The sequence below is a fragment of the Anneissia japonica genome, unplaced genomic scaffold, assembly GCF_011630105.1.
Source record: "Anneissia japonica isolate Jap-2015-1 unplaced genomic scaffold, ASM1163010v1 scaffold5825_len372023_cov165, whole genome shotgun sequence".
In the NCBI taxonomy this organism is placed as follows: Eukaryota; Metazoa; Echinodermata; class Crinoidea; order Comatulida; family Comatulidae; genus Anneissia; species Anneissia japonica.
In genome coordinates, this window is record NW_022751237.1 from 205,742 (window position 1) to 226,422 (window position 20,681).

The following is a 20,681-nucleotide window of genomic DNA, read 5'->3' on the forward strand; positions in this document are numbered from 1 at the left end:
GGTTGTCCTACCAAGTAGCTTGTTGGCAAGTTTGAACAGAGCTCTCTGATCATGTCCACATCCATCGATCTTAGACTGGAGGTAAGAAACCCGAGAATCTTCAAGCGTACGGTGGTAAATATTGCATTGAATCTTATACTCGGCGAAATCACAATGATCTTTAGATTTCAGCCATTTCCGCTCAGCTTTACGTCTTGCTTGTTTAGCTATCCTACAATTATTGGTGAACCAAGCAGGGGATGCATGATTTGAAACGGTCTTAGATTTTAATGGGGCCAGTTCATCTCTAAGTAAGGTAAGTGTATTGTTGTACTGGGTTATTGCGTTGTTCACATCCATGTCATCACTAAAATTAGAGAGAGAATGCGCAATTCTCCGATCGAGAATGTTGATGTCAATGTTGTTAAATTTTCTAAAAGTCACAACTTTCTTGGCAGGTGCTGGTTTGCGCGCATCGAGTGTAACGTGAAGAAAGAAATGATCAGACAAGGGATATTCATGAACAAGTGAAAGTTTCAAAAGATTAGGATTATTTGTAATGACAAGGTCTAGTGTATGTCCTTGTTTGTGAGTGGAAGAATTTATCAGTTGAGTGAGATTAAGTGAATGAATTATATCCAGTAAACGAGCAGTATGTATACTACTCGGATCGTCTATATGAATGTTGAAGTCACCAGTAATGACAAGATTTGAAGATAAAGAATATTGTTCTAAAAGGGTCGAAAAGTCAGAGAAAAATTGCAGAGTGGGATGAGGCAGAGGTCGATAGATTGTTAAAAGTGTGAACCTTTTAGTGACAGTTTTATAGACCTTTTTTGATCTAATAATAGGGAGGTTTCGCATGTAAACGCATACAATTTAGTGTGACGGATATGTCATCACTATCCGCCAACCATGTGGACGTCACGCATATCTCGCTAACTACATGAAAGTGAAAACGTGTGGAAAATTTTTGATTTCTAGCAAGATCTTCAATTTTTCCACATTTTACAGTAAGTTTAAAAAATAAATGTATCTTAAATATGTACGTGCCATTTTTGTGACTTTTAAAGACAGCAAGTTAGGAATGGATGAATGTCATTTTGGGGTAGTAAAACATCGGTGCTACTGTAGGTGGTATAGGCCTAGCTAGGGGCCTCCCTAAGCCTAGAGTAGCCAAGCATTTTTGGGTCACCAAATAATCAACTCTTCTGGGCAACGAGGGAAGGAGTGTTATTTGGCTACCACTTCCAATTTCCAAAACCTTACGCACCAAAACTTTCGGTCATGCCATAATCTGATTTTGAGAAGCATGATGAGAGAAGAAAACAAATAGCCTAGGCTGGTCCTAAGGAAGGCCCTACGCTTAAATTTCGAAAAGCACAGCATTTTGCGTAAAGCACAGCATGGCTACAAACCACTACGGAGAGCTAAACATATGCGTACACATATTTGTTCGCTTGCGAAACCTTTCTATTAATGATAGGCAGATGATAAAATTAGTAGTGATGGTGAAATAGTTGAGTAAATGTATAAATTTCTTCCATTACATGAAGAACACTCTTACAGGATTATTAGGAGCAACTGGAGAAGGTTTGTGTTGTGAAGTCTTAACTGCAGGAATTTCAATCTTATTACTCGACAACAAGGTGCTGGCAATCTGTGTAGGTTTCATGGAAGGCAAATACTGCAAGAAAAAAAAAGAACTTGTTATTTCTAAGGCACATACTACAACAAAGAGTTGTTTACTTTCTACTTGCTTTCATGGAAGACCAATATACAGTATACTATAAAAATTAGCTTGTTTGTATCATTTTTATTGAAGGAAAAAGAGCTTGTTATTTGTGCTGGTTTATGGAAGGCAAATACTATAAAAATAAAGTAGCCAGTTATTTCTATGTTTATTTGTGTTGGTGTTTATTATTTAAAGGCAAATATAACAAAACAAAAACGGGCTTGTGTTGATGTATGAAAATCCGACAGTCAGAAAGAATTCAATTCGCTAAAGTTCTATCAGAACTATAAATTTTTGGGTAACAAGTATTTGTGAGATGCCCATATTTGGGTAGGAAACAACATAATTATGCCAATGTAAGGATATGATACTGTCATGCCCACATATGGTTATAGGACGATGGTTCTTAATAAGCAAATTATTCTGAAATACGACAAAAAATTAAATCATAAAAAATGCGTTTAAAGAAACTAAAATTAATATTTTAGTTTAGTATTTGATGAATATTTTTTCAATAAAGAAGGCCAAAACACAACACTGTGCCAAAGTGAAGTAGAGGTGACCCCACCAGATCTAGAATTAATTCCGTTACCAACAAACACCACAAGATTGGAAGTTCAGCTAAATATGACATAGCAAGTTAAAAATAAAAAGTTTATCAGAGACTTGTTTTTATTTATGAGTAGACACGAGATTTTAGAGGTAGAATGTTTTTAGGCTTTAAAGGTAAAGGTAGGAGAATAACCCATAATTTGCAGCGTCATTGTGCTGAATTATGTATGGGCGTGGTCCGTGACTGCTTTGCCGCCTTAAAGAGGCTCTTCTTAGTAGATACAAAGCCCTGGTATTTGGTGGAAAACGGTGTGGTCATATGATCTCCTTTGCAATAGTTTCTGGGGGGTTTTTAGGTTGCTTGTTAGACTTTAGGATTGATTTAGTTTTTTTGGTTTTTCTTTTCTTTTTTTTTTTACAGCGCATACAGATTATGCGCTGTCCCCAACCATTACCATATAGGATAGGCGAATACTGAGTGTCTGCCAAACTATTTGGTTAAACTTTGTATGGCTGATTAAAAAAAAAAAAAGCACTGTGTTTTTGTCACAATTATGCCTGAAACTTCATGTTTGGTTTGAAAATACTCCTGCTATTACCAGGTTGTTGTTGTTGTATGGACAACGTCCGAGCAGGTAACAATATTTGGTTAGGCGTAAGAAGCAAGGTCAATGTAATAGAAAAAAAAATATCTAGTTCTACTCTGATGGGGCAAAAATGCCAAATTCAGGAAATGATACTTCGCCCACAGTTGCACTTGCACAAAGAACGAAAAACATGACTAGTTCTATTACAAGTCACTGACAAATTCAAAAGTGTAGCGACCCTGAAAAATATTTTTGGCATGAAAATATTCTTTGTTTTTTTATTTCAATTCTGTATTAGCCTGCTTAATATTAGGCCTATGGAACTATTCGAGGACAGCTTTGAATGCGGCATTTTAAGACTTATCATGCCAAGTACTTAAAACCGTCAGTTCACAATAAGTGGATGTGGTGCCAGTTGCAGAGGCAGATTTTCTTCAGAGAGAGCTCTCTCAAAGAAGCACTTGAACACATTCGTTAGGGAAAAAAATCATAATAATGTAACTTTCCAGAATATGAGGCTGTAAGATTGGGCCTTAAGCATTCAAAAATACTAAATTGTTAGAGATTCCGGAAGCTTAGCCCCTGAACCCCTTCAGAGGTTCTGGGACATCGCTTCTCCCACCGTTGGCCAAATATTGGCGCCGCCAATTTTTTTGAATGATTTTACACAAGCAAGAAATAAAAGATCAATAAGCAAGAGATAGTGAAATGAAGTGTCCTCATTCTTATTTTGGCAAAAATATTATATCAATCTTATAGTGCAGAAATTGTAATAAATTTAGTGTTCTAATATTGTGCTGTAGTACAATTTAAAACAGAATAGAATTAGAAATAGCCAAAAAACTTCAAACGTCTGAACCAGAAGTATAAGATATGATACTATAATGCACATATATGGATAAATAACACAAATTTGTTACATCAAATTTGGTAGCATAGACAAGTCAATGGCAAGTATGACTTGGGTGACTAACTGGGCATTCAGACTGTGTTCTCGGCGCATGTACTCGGCACATAATTTTCTCGGCACACGTCATTTTTTGTAGTCTGAACGTGTGCTAATGGAATTTATGTCGAGCACAGAATGTTCTAGCTAGAACCCATTTGAACCACGTTCTCGGAACAAAATTTTTTCGAACTACGACTCTGGAATGAAGCCTGAACATGTGCCGAGCATAAAATGTTATAACTGGGCGGGCTTCAGTGAAGTGACCTGACCTGCTTTGACATTCTTCCGAGGCGCAATGTACACATGTTAGGGCAAATAGAAAAATTTATTAGATTATCACTCCTGCAAGCGTCAAAAATTCGGGAAATATTGATGCGGGAATAAATTTTTTTTCCGCATCAATTATTTCAACAGCATAAAAATAACAATGCAATTTTGTGACTTTAAATACATTTTCTTTAAAAAACTATAACCAGTTTTTATACAATATTTACTATTACAGACCAAATATAAACAGTCCCCTCCCTCATCGATAAAAACAAAGGCGAAATAGGCCTAACCTATTGTTCCAATTAAAAAAAACCGCCCTTCATCATTTTTTTAGATCATAAGAGTGATAATCTAATAATATTTTCTATGTGCTTTTATAATACAGCAGTACTACTGTTCTCTTGATTAATTTATGCTGTAGGCCTAAATGGTTTGGAACAAAACAAAATACTGAAAACATGTTCTGACAGAGGAAGCACATGGAGTGCAGTCATCGAAATTAATTGCATAGTTGAAGTTTGGGAAGAAGGGAGATAGAAGCACAAAATACCAAAGGATCTGGGAATAAGCAACTTTTCCAAAAGGTATCCAACAATCTTGGGATTTCCAAGAAGACCCTGGGATCGTATAAGAGACAAATTTAATAAAATGGAAATAAAGTTAGACCTACAGTGACTCTGAGCTCCTCTCAAAATGTTACACATGCATAAATTGCCAAGAACATGGTTGTATAATCTGAATGATCGTATTTCGAAAACTTTTTCCTTCGGTGTGGTATGTGAACATGTGCCGAGAACATAATGTTACGAAAATATTTTATGCCGAGTACATAATCTGAATGCGCCCTAAGGAGTAAGGCACAGGCGCAGCTAACTACTAATTTAACATTGGCTCTGGTTTGAGCTGCTCCTCGTGCAGGGCTCGGTTGGTAAAACCAAGTCTTCTTAGATAAGAACTTAAAAATGGAGGTGCAGTGTGGACATCTGGTTTTGTTTGCATTTTAAAGAACCCATTGCATCTTTCGGAAGAGAAGGGGGTTACCCCAATGATACATGGTTCATTTCAGATCCTGTCGTGGAATGATTTGAGAATGTAGCTACTATAAGACCCCTTTATAGCAGCTAGGTTTTCTCGGACCACATACATAAGCAATTCAGCAAAAATGACGCTGTGAGCTATGGGTTATTCTCCTACTTTTAACCTTTAACATAATAGTTAATTCCTGTAACTGGTGAATAAATGTTCTGTTGAAATGTTGTAAAAAGTGCTTACCAATTCAAATGGGCTTTTTAAACTTGCCATAATACGTGCTACTTTATTCTTCACGTCTACAGACTGCTTCAAACTCTGGTCTTGGTTACCAAACACGCTAATGATGGGTTCTGCCATTCTGACAGGGGGACCATGGCTTTCACCACCACCAAACAATGTAGAACTACCTGTGACTGAAACTTTAGTAAAGAATAAATTGTTTTAGTAGTTTTAAAAGCAATTGAAAATAATATATTTCAGTTTTAAGGTTTCTAAGAATTACATGAATACATTAATCAAATTAATTAATCAGAGATTGCAATTTCGACGAATTTGCAGGTGCAAGACTTTAGTTTTGATAACCCTTTCCCTAAAATTATTTCTTTTAGACCCCTAAAAATAAACCCCTGCCATTACAGTAGTAAAAATTCTTTAATAAATCTGCATTTTTTCTTGAAAAATAAACATATTTATGAGCAAGGCACGAGGCAGCGAGTACATCTTTTAATCTTATCCAAAAAGTGTTTGTTAAAGAACAAGATATTCAAAGTTTTTGATTGAGAAGACATGAAATAAACTTGTTCAGATAAACTTAGAGGGAAGTTCAGTCCATACTTAATGAAAGAGCTACAACAGATCTACACATATTTTTTTAGGTTGGTAATATTACATTTATGCGCAAGCTTTTGTTCCTTTAGCATGAGAGCTTGAAAGGCCTGGAATGCGCGAGTCTCATGCATATGGCATGGGACTTGTTAGTTTGCCTAATTTTGACCTATAAACGTAATGTAATGTCTTTTTTACTGGCACTACATCTACACTTATAATTTTGCCAAATTTCTTTTAAATGTCTGTCTAAATGTGAAACAGTTTCCACCTCCCCCCAAGAAAACAAAAAAAATTCAAAAGGTTTTTAATATATTCACTTGGGCATCTGACACGCAGCCAGATGTCAAAAGATGGGCTAACAGCTCCGTGGTGCAAAGAGTTATAATCACAATCAAAGGGAGCAGGCAGAAAACTGAGTCAGTATCATAAATCACATTAAAATTTCATTGCTATTATTTCTTTCCGAATACCTGGATTTTTTCTCTCATCGGCATTAAGTTGGTTGGTTGATTCTCGATGAGTTGTATCATGAGGGCAGTGTATAAGACTCTCGAGTGGCTCAATCTTTCGAGGCTTGAACGTTGGAACATCTTTTTCCTGTTTCTCAGAAGTCTTTGGCTGAAAGATTTTAATTAAAGAAAAGAAAAAAAAATTAAACTAGAGTAGAAGTCAGCTTTGCTGATGGGCATAAAACAAATTAGCATTTCTCAGTGTCCATAGCTTTCAAGCTTCAATTAATTACTACCAGTGGTAATTAATAATTAATAAATTACAGTATTAGCAGCCTTTAATTACCACCAGTATTATATCTTCATACAAAAGTTAATATCATGTGATTTACTATTATTCATTGCATATTATGCATTATCTTGAGAAAAAAAAAAAGTGTCCTACTGGGAAAATAAATGGGTATACCACTTGCCCTCATAGCTCATTTGGTAGAGTATCTGAACGGTAATCAGAAGGTCATGTGATCGAATCCTGATGGGGACAAACATTTTTCTCAAATATTTATTACAAAGTTTCAATAAAGAAATAGAAACTATCAGAATCACATGGGAATGTGTTTATAAAATTAAAATAAATATCAGACGAGCAGCAAATGAAACAAAAGTATATTCATTAGTTAATTACCCATAATATTTTGCTTAGGGTGGGGTATGCAGGTCATTAGGACCTTAGCTGAGTAACGTCCCTACCCTGTGATGCATAGTTTGATTAAGGTTGGGGTATGTGGATCATTAGGACCTTAGTGGAGTGACGCTCCTACCCCACAATGCATAGTTTGTTTAGGGTGGGGTATGAGGGTTATTCAACATTAGTGGAGTGACGTCAATACCCCAAGATGCATAGTTACTATAGCATTGTATTTTGGTTTAATTGCGTTTGTTCCGAATATTGGCACTTGCAGCAATAAACAATTTGCAAAACTTTAAATGACTTACTAAATTATTCTCATGCATTCTAGCCTGAACCACAAGCGTGTGAATCTCAGCTAAGTATTGTCTCACCAATGGAGGAGTAGGATTACAACATGCTAATATTCCCTCAGGTTCCCTGTAAATGCAAAACATTTAAAGAAATCCATTAAGGCATTATTAATAAGGTTATATTTGCTTTACCAGTGGAGGGGGGGGGGAGGGGCAGCTGGCTTGGGCACCCTTATTTCAAAATTTAAAAAAATGTAGAAAAAAAAAATATATTCAAATTTAAGTCTGAGAGTGCCATCTAATCATTAATCTTCTTACCTCAGCCCCAACAATGGTGGGGCTGAGGTGGTGTAGATCCTCCATCTGCCCTCCTGGGCCCCCTCTATTTCAACTTTCTCAATCGACCACTGATTCCTGACTTTAACTTAAATAAAATATCTGAATTGCGTTATTTTGTATACATACAATCTTTGGTAAATTTATGTAGGTTTTGATCTCTCAATTAAAAAATATAATGAGAAAAGTTTTTACACTCAGTTAAAATATGAACACACATAATTGTTAGTAATAACATTCCAATCATAGAACCTTAGATTGTCTGTTAATCGTTTTACATTTGTAGTCTGTGAATCAGGGGAAACATAACACCTGTATATATTCTATTAATTTGATCGGTTGAAAACAGGTCATGTGAGATTGATTTAAATAAATATTCCATAGTTATTTGAGTACTAGTCAACGATCGTTGAATAGTATTGTTTCATTTTCAATACGACAAAAATCTCAAATGCAAAGCGAGCGAGAAAAATTAGCTTAGCCTCTAGGCAACCTGTACGTCAAGGTGGTCATTTTGCAGCCCGATAAAATGACAGGTCCATTTGGTAGCGCACTAGGCCATTTGTACTTTTGAGCGAAGAAGGTTTGAAGGAATTACTGAATGAAAGTGATGCCGAATCAACAAAAAAGGCAATAAAATATGCAGTTAACCGTATGAAGTATTTCGCCAGCTTCAGAGGTGAGGATTTGAGTCTGTTATTAGACGAAACTGAACTAGGCCTCCCTTATGCCTTTTTTCCGCTATGCAAATTTATTCACGGGAATCGAAAGCGTTGATTCATGCCCGTGCGCATTCACATTCTTATCCGAGTTTTTGCGAAGTGAAAAAATGCTCAACCAATCAGAGCTCAGGAAGCGAAGCAACGCTTTGATTCATGCAAATAAGTTCACCTAGTCGAAAACCGGCTTTATGCCTAGTAGCCTAGGCCGGTTTAATGCTGGACTTCGAAACGAAGATGGGTCCAGAGTTGTTGTATAAAACAAATAATGAATGTTTCTTATTCGTACAAAGGGTAGAATATTTTATTCAGTGAACGATTGGATGCTCTATTCAACTCTGCTACACCCCGTTTAATAGAACTTCCAATCTTTCACCTCACAAAATATTCTACCCCATTGCACTCATAAACATTCATTATTTGTATACTAACATGTATTCATCTGGGTCTCATTGGAACTTGATTTAAACATTATTTAGTGTATCATCATTCTTAAAATGTTACTTTTTATACTTTTATTTGAACTGATTGTTAAACAATTTTTTTTTTATTTTAATTTTTATGAAGAATTTCAATGTATAATTGTAAATCACATGCAATTCAGTGTTAATTTTATTGCTATTTGCGATAGAGATAAAATGAAATTAATGAGTACCATACATTATATAAAAAATAACTAATAATACAAATTAAAAAAGATGATAAATAAATAAAAAAATATTAAGTAAAATAATAAAAAATGTAGATAAGAAGCCTATATATAAAATACACAATAAAATTAACATTAGACAGTATATGACAAATATAGCAAAGTTTAAACTAAATATTAATGTGATAAAATATGACTGTAATAAATTTAGAAGATATATTAGATCCTTTTAAATGGGCACTTCAAACAGTACTTTAATTGATTTTTTAAGCTAATCTCAGATTTTATGATTTTTTTTTTCTAAAGTTATAATTTAATAAATAATATAAGTGTTAAACTAACAACAGATCCATGGCCATGTGAATATAATAATGGATATACATATCCTATTGATATACCTTGGAAGGTTTTCAGCTATATGAAAGAGCATGTGGCTCGGTAAAACATAGCCAAGGCTCTCATCCTCTGTCCTCGCAATACTGTCTCGCCAAGCAAATAACAGTTTGAAAGCAAACAACTGCAAAGATAACATATTAATTACATCAATGTGTTGTCATATGCAATGTCAAAACAGAAAAAATGAAATAAATATTAAATATTATAAGTCAGTAGTGACGTCATCACTTTCATTTGCACATAATTTTCCTATCCCCAATCAAGCACTAATGTGATATAGTGCCTCAGATTTTCTCGTGTGCAAAAAGCTAAATTAAACCTAGGGATTTACATCGTGATGAATATTTCGTTGCTAGGCCTAGCTTTGAACACACACAGCGGACCTAACAACTCTCTTTCAACAGAGCTGGTTAGCATGAATGAAGCCTAGACCAGGCAAGGCAACTGACTTATTATAAATGGGCTGAAAAGAAATAATTCATAATAATGCTTACAATGCATTTTAATCTACTGTATTAAACAAATGTCTACCATGAGGTTAGGCCTACCTAACCTTCATTAAAAACAATCAATTTACTCATATTTATCATATCGCAAAGAGCTGCGAAGAGTGTTTGTGTGCATACTACTAGTAAATCATACTCATATACGCAGCTAATGCACATACGCAGTTAATATAGTGATCACTGGGCAACCGTTTACCGCTACATGGCAGTTTGATTTAATATATAGCCTAAATATAATTATATAAAACAAGGTGGCTGACTTATAAAGCAATTATAGTCAAGTTAGTTCAGACACTATAGAAAATTTTAGTCTTAGGAACTATTATTACCTTCAAAAATAACCTTCAGTCCTGCGGGCTTCAGGCAATTTTTTCAAGAAATAATGGCTAATTCAGTCTCTATTTCAGGGGTTCTCAACTATATCGCAATAGGGGCAAAAATAGTTAATTGAATAAATTTGAAGGGCCACAGCATGAGGTGTACTTTGGAGCATATCAAGCGAGCTACTGTGTGAGAGGCCGAAAGTTGATGTGTTATGATTTCTTTTCTTTGCGGCTTGCTGCGATAGTTCTTCCGATTTGATTGATTGAATCGCTACAATTTGTGGGGCACCATATAGGCCTAGATGACAAAACACAATTATTAAGGTTAGAAATCCATGCCCAAGCCTATTCGGCTCATTTTTTTTTTTTTTAAGATTACTCATCCGATGGAATAAAAATAGCGCACAGTTGAAATTTTGCAATGAATGTAGGCCTAGAATCGCAATATTTTACATCAGACAACTTTAGACAAATTTTTGTAGGGCATCTGTCAAAAAATAAAGATCAATTCATTCACATTTATTTTATTTGTAAAGAAAAACCTAAAACAACACTTTTTTGAAGCTTCTTGTTTTACCGCCCCTATTTTTTTAAGTGAGTTAGGGGCGGGTGAGCAGGGCAAACAAACCATTTTTTTTTTAAGGCCTAATTACATACTATTGGCAGCAAATGCTACCTGCCCCCTAAATAGAGTACTAAACCCCAAGCAACATACATACAATACATTATAATAAGATTTCCCTGTACCTGTTTTTTGTTCAATGTTTTGCGGCTCCTTCGGTAAAATTCCAAGTGAGAGTCTTCCTTGATGATTGGCTTCTCAAAGCGCTGCAAAATTATAAAGTGTTGAAAATCACTAATGTATATTTAAATACTATTGGAATAAAACAAAAATAATGACAACTATTGAAGGTAATAACAGTCTAAAGATATAGATAACAATAAAATACAAGGTTCCAGTTGCAAATAAACATAATCATAACTACATTCGAAAATACTCAAAAAAATACAGATTGCATTAAAGAAAAAAAGTAGAGTTGGAATTACACACTGACCTTTAGACAAACTTCCTTACTTCGTTCAAGCGTAGACTGCAATAAATTCTTATTATTGTTTCCACGATCAAGTAGTGTGTTCTTCATAATGTGATAAATGTACAGAAGGTAGTGAGTATCCTCGCGTGCATATTTTTTCATCTCATCTGGCATTGGCCTCAAAGTAACAATTAGTAAATTATTACGATAATATTAATAATTATGAATTAATTACTATATCAAAGATACTATCAGTCAAAAAATACAGGAAAATACTTCAAAAATTCCAATAAAAATTTGAATATCTCATTTAAAAGAAATTATATAAATTATTAGTTTCTACTAAGAAACAGATCAAAAATTGGCTGGTAATCAATTTAAAAATGTTATTGTAAAGTGTCTGTAAATCAGTGAAAACAAATTTTACTACAGTATACCTTATAAATATTAATTTAAGGTAAAACATTATATTGGTCAGTCCTAACTCAGTACAATGTGCGGTAGTTTTGACTACTTCCCTGAGCTTTCAGGCCAAGTGGTACACCCTTGGATTTTTCTTATTAGGACACATTTTTTTCTCAAGGTATTGCATAATATGCAATGAATATTAGTAGTAAATCATATGAAAGTAATTTTGGTATGGAGGTGGAGGTCTATCTCCATACCAAAGTTACTTTCATGTATTTTTATGTGAATTCGGTTCTTTGTATTTTCTTATGTTTAATTTTAGGTTAGTTTTAGGTAAAGAATAGTTTTAGTAGTAGTTAAGATGCCCTGGGTATGAAGTTAAAATGCATCCACTCAAACCGCCAGTGACAAATTGGCAAGCCCATCGATGGCCTTAGCAGCCTTTGGGTGGGAGTGCAAATGGTCACCCAGAAAAAAAAATAAATAAAAAAAAAAAAAGCTGAACAAAGGGCAGATAAGCTAATCGGAGCCAATGGTCCAACATGCTTTAAAGTTTAAGGAGTAGGATTAGTTTGTCTTTAGGGTTAGATTAATTATAACTTCCTTGGTCCGTTTTTATATCCTATATGTTAATGTAACAAAGAACCGAGTCTAGCACTTTTATTGATGTGATAAATAAGTATACCTATGTCTATGTCTAATCAGTGTATACCTTATTCTCCAATCTGCAAGTTGGTACTCTTTGGCTGCATCTACATCACAGTACATTTTCAGAAGATACGCTAGAGAGTGCTTAGCCAAGCCCAACACCCTGGAGGCTTGACCCGTGTCAAACATGTTTACTATGTACACACCAAAGTCTCTCTGTAGCCAGACAACATCCATATTAGCACCATGGAAAACCTGGAAGTGAAGACCGACAATGGCATTAAAATTCATGTTGTTATTACAATGATTTGACTATCAATTTAGGCGAGACTTTTTTATATCTTTTTTTTTGTGAAACTAATTATTTAAAGATTGTCAGAGGAGGCTGGAAAGAAAAAATAAAAATAATATTTTGTTTTCTCATTTAGTAAATAGTTTTGCCAAAAACATCCAGATGGAGGAGAAAATAATAATAAAATTTTATTGGTGAATGTAAACAATGTTGTATTGGAATGGTTAAATGCTTTAAATTTATATACTTGGGAAGAAATATACATATCTTATTTTTGGAGATTTTAATAATAATAGTAATTAAAGTAATAAGAATAAAGAAAAACTTCGATTTTTTTAAGAAATTTTCATTTTTTCGTGGCAGCGGATGAGCTCAGTTACTACTGGAACTGGTCAAAAATACAATTTTTATTTTCATTCAAAATTATAATTATTGGCGGGCGGCTGCAATACTATTGCAACCTTGTAAATACAACCACAAATTTTTTTTAAAGAAAGAAACCCAAAAAATAAAATAGAAAAATTAATTTTTATTTTTTTTTTGTCCAATTCAAAATATTTGAAATTGGAAATTTTGGTTGGGTCCCTGGATATTTGTGGCAGCCACCCTGCAGCACCAGTAACAACATTTAATAGATAAATTGTCCGTTTTTTCCCCCATAAATCTCATACAAGTGTTATTTGTGGAGAAGAGTAATCTGACTCCAATTAAAGCCTGAAGCTGGCTGGGTAGTAACTGAGGTCATCCGGAGTGGAGTTGTTTTCAGTTGGTCTTGTCCAAGGAACTGAACCCAGGACCCTGGAATTAGAAGGCAAGCACCTTAACCACTAAGCTTTTTAACTCCACTCCAATCGAAAAGAGCTCAAATGAATGAATCAATATTTGTGTTGATAAAGACAATTCTGTTGATTTTAATTTTTTGATAGTTTTACTACAATTCTATTGATTTTAATTTTTTGATAGCTTTACTACCAACATTTCTAAGATTGTTTAATTTCTTTTTATGGTTTTTTTTTTTCTCCTTGTGAAATCAATCTGAAATTGTATTTTTTCCTTTATTCACAATCTTACTGTAGTTTTAAGTACAGTTGCCTAACTCGAATAAATTCTAAGTCGATCTTATTTTACAAGCAAATTTGTTGTGTTTTCCATTAATTTACGATCTATAGGTCAAATTTATCCAAGTCAAACAATTTTTCAATGCCACTTTAGATTCAAGTTCAGCTGTAGTTTAAGTTCCTTCCTGTAAGTAGTAGGTTTCTCGCTGTTGAATGAAAATTTTAATAAATAAATAAATGAAAATCTAAAGTATGAATTCCTACCTTGACAATCTTTGGATCAGTAAACGGCTGATTAAGAATGTGCAGCTCACTGCGAAGGGCAAGTGCATCCACAAGGTAGTCATGCTTACCAGTAGAAAACTGCATCAGACATATGAAGCCAAGGAACGATCGATAAGTATGAGCCTAAAAACATAACAATCAATAGCTCAACATATTTATATATACATATTCATAACATTATACTTATACCTTTTATCTCTTGGCAAAAGGCATGGTGCAATTTCAAACATTATTATTATTGTATTCAATCATTTAGTATATATTCCAATACATTAATTAATTTTTTTATATTTTAAAAAACTTGGGGAAAAGAGGAATAAACACTCATTTTTCCACCTTTTCTCCCAGTTATTAAATATTCAAAAATCTGTATCTCATTAACCGCTCACAAGTTTTTCATCAAATATGCTTTTTGTGTCTTAGAAAAATCAGTTGTACAACATATAAAAATATTTTTTTCTCTGGAGCTCGATTTTAAATTAATCATTAAATTGCAAGGCTTAACCCTGGGCTATCTACTGCTTCTTTGTGACATACCTCTAAATCCACAGCAAACTCTGACGATTCATTAAGAACTTTGGTCAAATCCTCAAGTCCTTCGACAGTGTCGATGAATGTGAGAGGTGTGTCCTGGAGGGGAAGCACTTCAGGCTTCTCCACTCTCAACAGCTGTTCTTGTGTGAATTCCAGATGTTCAAGTTCATACTTATAAGGATGAGCACAACTAAAAAAAACAAGAAAAAAATAAAGAAAATAAATAAATAAAATTCCTGTGACCTTTATCTTCGACCTTTCCTTTCCAAAATTTAATTATTACTTTCTTAGAGTATTACTGTATGTACCATTCCATTAAATGTTCAAAAAACTTTTTAGTTTTTGAATAATCATCTCGCTATTACAGACAGACAGACAGACAGAGTGGTGAATACAACCTCCTCTGGCCGAGATAAGAAATATATTACTGTCGGTGGCATAATTAGAAGGGGTGGTTGAGTAGTGTGGAAGTTTAGTGTCCGAATAAACAACAAAGCTAACATCTTGTGTATAATTATTATAAAAATAAAAGATAGACATTCACAAAGGCCGCCAAAAGGTGGCTTTAATTACGTGGTTTTTAATCAGAGGTGGTTTTTAATTAGATGGAGACAGCGGTGGCTCCCGAAATTTGCAGACAAGGGGTCTGACATGTTCGATTGAGGGTCCGAATCAAGAGGCTGACTAGGGCCTTGGTCATTGTCTTTCATGGCTTAGTATGGTACAAATTGTGCTTTTAGACCACAATATTAGGGATTGGCAATTGAAATAATGTTATTTTGATAGGCAAATTATTATTTTTTTTTAATTTTTGATTTCCTCTTTGTGGTGTTGGACAACACAGGGGCACCAGGCCTGTCCAACCTGTATTTACTTGATGTGAGCTTGTTTTACAATAATTGGGGTATATTTTAAAGAATAATAGAAAGCACTGTGTTTAAGGAAGGTTGACAAGATTGCATGTGTTGGTTCCAAATAATGTTGACAGGCCCATAAAGGTTTGGGGTGATTAGCCACACTACTTAACTACTTTCCCTTCTTGGATGCTATGCCTGGGAAGGACACTTTATACACCTGCTGCAAGAATTAAAGGTCACACATTAATAATTATATTTATTTTTAAACTATACAAATTATGATGTCATACATGTTTTCTGTTTGTTTGGGTACTTCCTGATGTCTCTCCTGATGAACAAAATCAGCGACTACTAAAGAAATATCAACATCATCTGAAAAACACAATAATAAAACATCACAAACTAATCAGTAACTACATCAAATAAAATTACAAATAATTATTTTTAAAAAAATTTGGTTTCTTTTTCAAATGATGATACAAACAATCCAAATCATCTTATTGTTCATACACAGATTTCATATATTCAAAATACATAATTACTATGATATTACTTAACAATATCAATGTAATTAATGAATATTTATTAATAGAACATTGTATTAGGCCACGCCTGACCAACTTAAAATCAGTGAAGATCTAGGATTGTTTTTGTCATTCTTTGGTTATCATATTACCAAAATATACAGGTCGAGCGACCTTTGGGAAATAAACCATGCCCAATTCCACATATAGGCTCTTTATGAAGTCTAAACTACATATATTTAGAAGTCTTGCAGGTTAAATACGGTTTATATTTACTGGCCCTTGGGCTTAAGCCCATCCCTGAAAGATTTATGTCAAGTTGTTGGTTTAAACCTTTTCTTCCTTGGCTGATGTAACATTTTATATTATTTTTGAAGATTTTCATTACAATTTTAAGTGTTTATGTAGTTAAAAAAAGATCGTTTTGTAACGATGTCATCACTGCACAATCGAATTTGTGATTGGAGGTTCCTAATTGGGAGATGTTACTAGATATATAAACTTACCCTTTGGTACATTCAAAGGTTGCCTTGCATTTGGCTTCACTTTGATAATTGGCACAAAAGGGGTGTTCTTATTATCAACTTTAGTCTTGAAAGAAAGTTGAGGGCGTTGTATATTTTTGGCCTGCATCAAGTGAAAAGTTTGTGACTTTTTTTCTCCAACAGACTACAATAAAACGAACAAGGTATCTGTTACTACAAAGATATATTTCTTGTACACACAAAAAAAAAATTTCAGTAGCGGCCATGTGATGCATAGCAATAAATAAAAGATAGAGCAATTCACCATATATTGGAACGTCCATTTGAGCAATTTTCCTCAATCCAAGTGGCGGGGCTATATCTTTATAATCACTAGCTAGGTACGCATTCATAGTCTATCATGATCTAGGGGATCATGATCAAGCCAGTCATTTTATGTGAACCTACCAGAATCAAATAACGTGCTCAGCTTAATCACCCTATTGTGATCTAGTGTACCTGTAGTGGAGCATCGTGATTCATCATGATTAACCTCGGTAACATGATAAATAAATTTATGAGATCAAATTTAACCAATCAGAGTTCAGTTTATTAAACAGTCTGATATTTGAGACAACCGCACTGGTTGTGCATCTGGTAGTTTTCATGCAACACTGCACAAATTAGCATAAATAGATCATGATGATGGTTTCTATATGAACGGTTTTCTCTAACATGCTCAAGTTATCATGATGAATAGATCATAATAACTTTATCACAAAAACTTATGTGAACGTGCCTATTGGCACTGCTCGGGTTTGTTTGTCTCCTGTAGTTTCTCCACTCCGTGAAATGGTCAAATATTTACTCCGCTCACAGGTGGGCGGATGTTCCATCTCATTCTTCTGCTATTTAAAGTTGTTTGTGTATAAGTATACTGTACCTTGCAGTGCGATTAGTGTAAAAGTATAGGAAACGGTAAGTTTGATCTGCCAATGCACGTATCAAGGTCAATTGACATAAACAAACATACAAACAACAAAGGTTTATATCGACTGACCTTGGATACAGGCATACACAATTTAAATTACGAATTGGCTTGTTAAAGACCTGTCTATACTTCCAACGATAACGATAAAAAGCCAAAAAGCAATTGTTTATATAGAAAATAAAAGAAATAAGATAGGTTTGCACACTAGCACAATTCGTTAACGATTTATCATGTATATATATATGTTCTATATGAACAATTGCTTTTTAACTTTTTATCATTATCGTTATCGTTGCAAGTATAAACAGGCCTTTATAACCATTGTTGGTCACATGATCCGAGTAATTCAAGAGACATTACCTTCCTATTCCAGCTTGATATGACAACTTTGGGAGTGTTGAGTGTTGTTGGTAGAACAGGTTCACTCTTCTTGACCCCTGATGCAGTGTCCAGGTGAATCCCCTAAATAAACATTCAAACATTTATATTAGAAAAAAAGTTATCAACATGTATGTGATCATGTAGTTGGTGAGGAAGATGGAAATGAGTGAGGATAGGGTTAGGTCAGAAGTAATTTTTATTAAATTAACTAAGTTAATTTAATGAGGGCGCCATAACTTCACCAGGGCTCTGTGTGTATGCTCACCAAATATTTCATCTAAATTCCGCATTTCTTCTTAAATATTTGTGTTTCATGTTTATATTTCTGTTTTTTTAAAGTTATGATCAGATGATAAAGCTTTACGGTTGTTGCACACAAACCATTGTTCTTTGTATTTTCATGTTGTCAGCTATGTTTATTCAGTTAACCCTTTCCAATCTGTGCCACTGCCATAACATAATATGGCTGCAGACATTTTTTTTTATAAACAGTAACTAACATAAGTCTTTTTTTTTTCTACAAAGCACAACCATGCCTATATACCTATTATAAAATAAGAAAATAGTAAATTAAAAGAGTAGCTAGTCACTGCCAAACATAATTATGAAATGTGTATACTGTATCACAGGTCAAATGACTTACAACCCTCTCGAGCATGATGTCATTAGCTTCAATAATCATGTCCATCATTTCCTCCACATCTTGACCTTTGCTTGGATCCAGTTTACCCTTGATGCCATTTTGCCTTAACAGTGTATTGACCCTTTTGGGAAAAGATAAAATATTATACTAATAATAATTAACGTAATGCACAAAAAACACAGACAAAGCATGTTTCTTTATCTCCTTAATTGAAACAATACCCAAGAAACACCTATGGAACATATAATTAAAACTTCATCAAAAAATGTTTGTAAAATATAACTTTGTTTACAGTTTACAAAAATAAAATTATAATTTTCATCAGCCTTCAGATTAGTTGCTCAATGGTGGGTTCCTGGAAAAATGTTTCAGTTTATTGTTTAAGCTTCTGCACTGAAATGCATCAGCTCCCACATCCTTGGTTCTCAACCCTATTTTGTGGTCCAAAAACTGACTGCAAGTTTCAAAATTTGGATCACAAGATCAAATTCTATTTGTTAAGTAATAGATTAAATTGTGTGATTTTTAAATTCCAGTGCAAATTAATTAAAAATGAACAGAAACAGCATTTCATTTTTCAATGCAAAAAATTTACAAACAATATAAAACATGTTAAAGTATGACTATGAGTAACGCCATTTCCAGGCATCTACTATTTATAGGGCATCATTAAAATTTGCTCACCTCAAGTCAACAGCATCCTCTAAATATGCATCTATTGGGGCTACAAAATTACCCATTAAAAGTGGACCCCAGTTTGAAAAAGGTTTGAGAACCATGGTACTAGATCTTTCTGATAAATCATTTGTTGGCATCATGTATTGTTACCCCAACTTACCTTGCTAGCAGTTTTTTGCTTTGGTTTTGCCTGAAATGCCTAAAGCTTTCAAAACTACTATAGTACTCATGTTCATCCCCAGCTGCTGGAAGACCATTTGCTGCTTTAGTCGCCTTCACAAGGAGGCCTAAGCCTTTCTGTGAACCATAAAAAAAGATATTTTGCCAACCAGCATACAAAAAGAGCAGGAATGGATCCAGGGGAAAAAGGGGGATAGACAACACATGGAACCAAACACAGCCACACAAGACAACATGGATGTGAAAATGTATCAATATTACCATGTAAATAGTCAATTTTTGTATTAAATAAATTACCAGACAATAGTCATTTATTCAATATCTAGGTAAAAGCCACAAGACAATACATACAAAAACACTCCACCCACCCCTCCCTAGCCCCACTGGCGGCACCCCTAAGGCGGACATACATTCCTGAATTGGCATGACATTCCTGCACACAAACCACTATAAAATGGCATATGATTTTCTGCATTGTTTATTCTTCTGTAATGGCTTTAGGGCACACAGAAAAATTTATTACATTTTTATCATTCCCGCCCGCTTTAAAAAATGTTGGAAATATTGAAGCAGGAATAATTTTATTTTTTTATTTATTTATTTTTTTGTTGCATCATTTATTTTAACTGCATAAAAACAACTTTGCAAAAAACAAGCGAATATAAAGGAATTTGCTCCGAATTCGACAGATTCCAAACTCCTCCAATTGATTAGATCAGACATTGGGATCGCCGTAGATTTTAATGCAAAACCCATTCTTTAAACTTATAGATTAAAGTTGCTAAAAATAAACAGCTCGTTAACTGCGGCTAAAAATAGGTAACACCGTGGTCCATCCCTAAAGAGACCCGCCCAATGGGCTGATCGGATCGTTAATTCAAAGTGTGAAGACTCACATGTTCCACAGCTGCGCCTAAATATAGGCAACACCTCAGTCCGTCCCTAAATCCCGTTTCCCACTTTTGAATTTATTAACGCAAGTCAAAAGCGCCGATTTATGAGCAATCGTATTCACATTTCTATCAGAGTTTTTTGCTTCAGCAAAATCGGTAGTTCGAATTGTTTCTACTTTTTGTGAAAAAAAAACCAACACAATAACACATGAAGGCACAAGCAAATTTATATTTTGTATTTAGGATGATGTACAGTAGGGCCTACTATGAACTATGGGAATATGTGAAATAGGTAATTCTTTGAAATTTTACTCAAATCTTTCAATTCAGCATATGCTGCAACAGACTGTTTTGTATGTGAGCTTGGGTCGTGACAAAGTGCGAGCCAGCGAGTCATGCGAGCCAATGCGCGAGCCAGCGAGCCATGCGAGTCATACATTTTAAATCCTTTTTTTCCACTGGGGAGCTTTGCCTGTGTAGTCCAGTCATGCGCAGTACATACACTTTTTCGAATCGTCGA

At 34.3% G+C, this 20,681-nt stretch overlaps 1 protein-coding gene across 1 annotated transcript in view; it reads right to left on the reverse strand.

The window, feature by feature from the left end:
* LOC117121616 (exosome component 10-like) overlaps nt 1-20,681 on the reverse strand; it is a gene marked incomplete at its 3' end in the record, with an annotated part of 36,969 nt that overhangs the window by 14,516 nt on the left and 1,772 nt on the right. Inside the window, 15 exon segments of the mRNA XM_033266854.1 lie at nt 1,547-1,666; nt 5,345-5,523; nt 6,403-6,550; nt 7,378-7,489; nt 9,465-9,583; nt 11,039-11,119; nt 11,347-11,503; nt 12,446-12,636; nt 13,996-14,139; nt 14,554-14,740; nt 15,698-15,779; nt 16,438-16,600; nt 17,747-17,848; nt 18,411-18,531; nt 19,249-19,385. Of these exon segments, the coding sequence (XP_033122745.1) occupies nt 1,547-1,666; nt 5,345-5,523; nt 6,403-6,550; nt 7,378-7,489; nt 9,465-9,583; nt 11,039-11,119; nt 11,347-11,503; nt 12,446-12,636; nt 13,996-14,139; nt 14,554-14,740; nt 15,698-15,779; nt 16,438-16,600; nt 17,747-17,848; nt 18,411-18,531; nt 19,249-19,385 (2,043 nt within the window).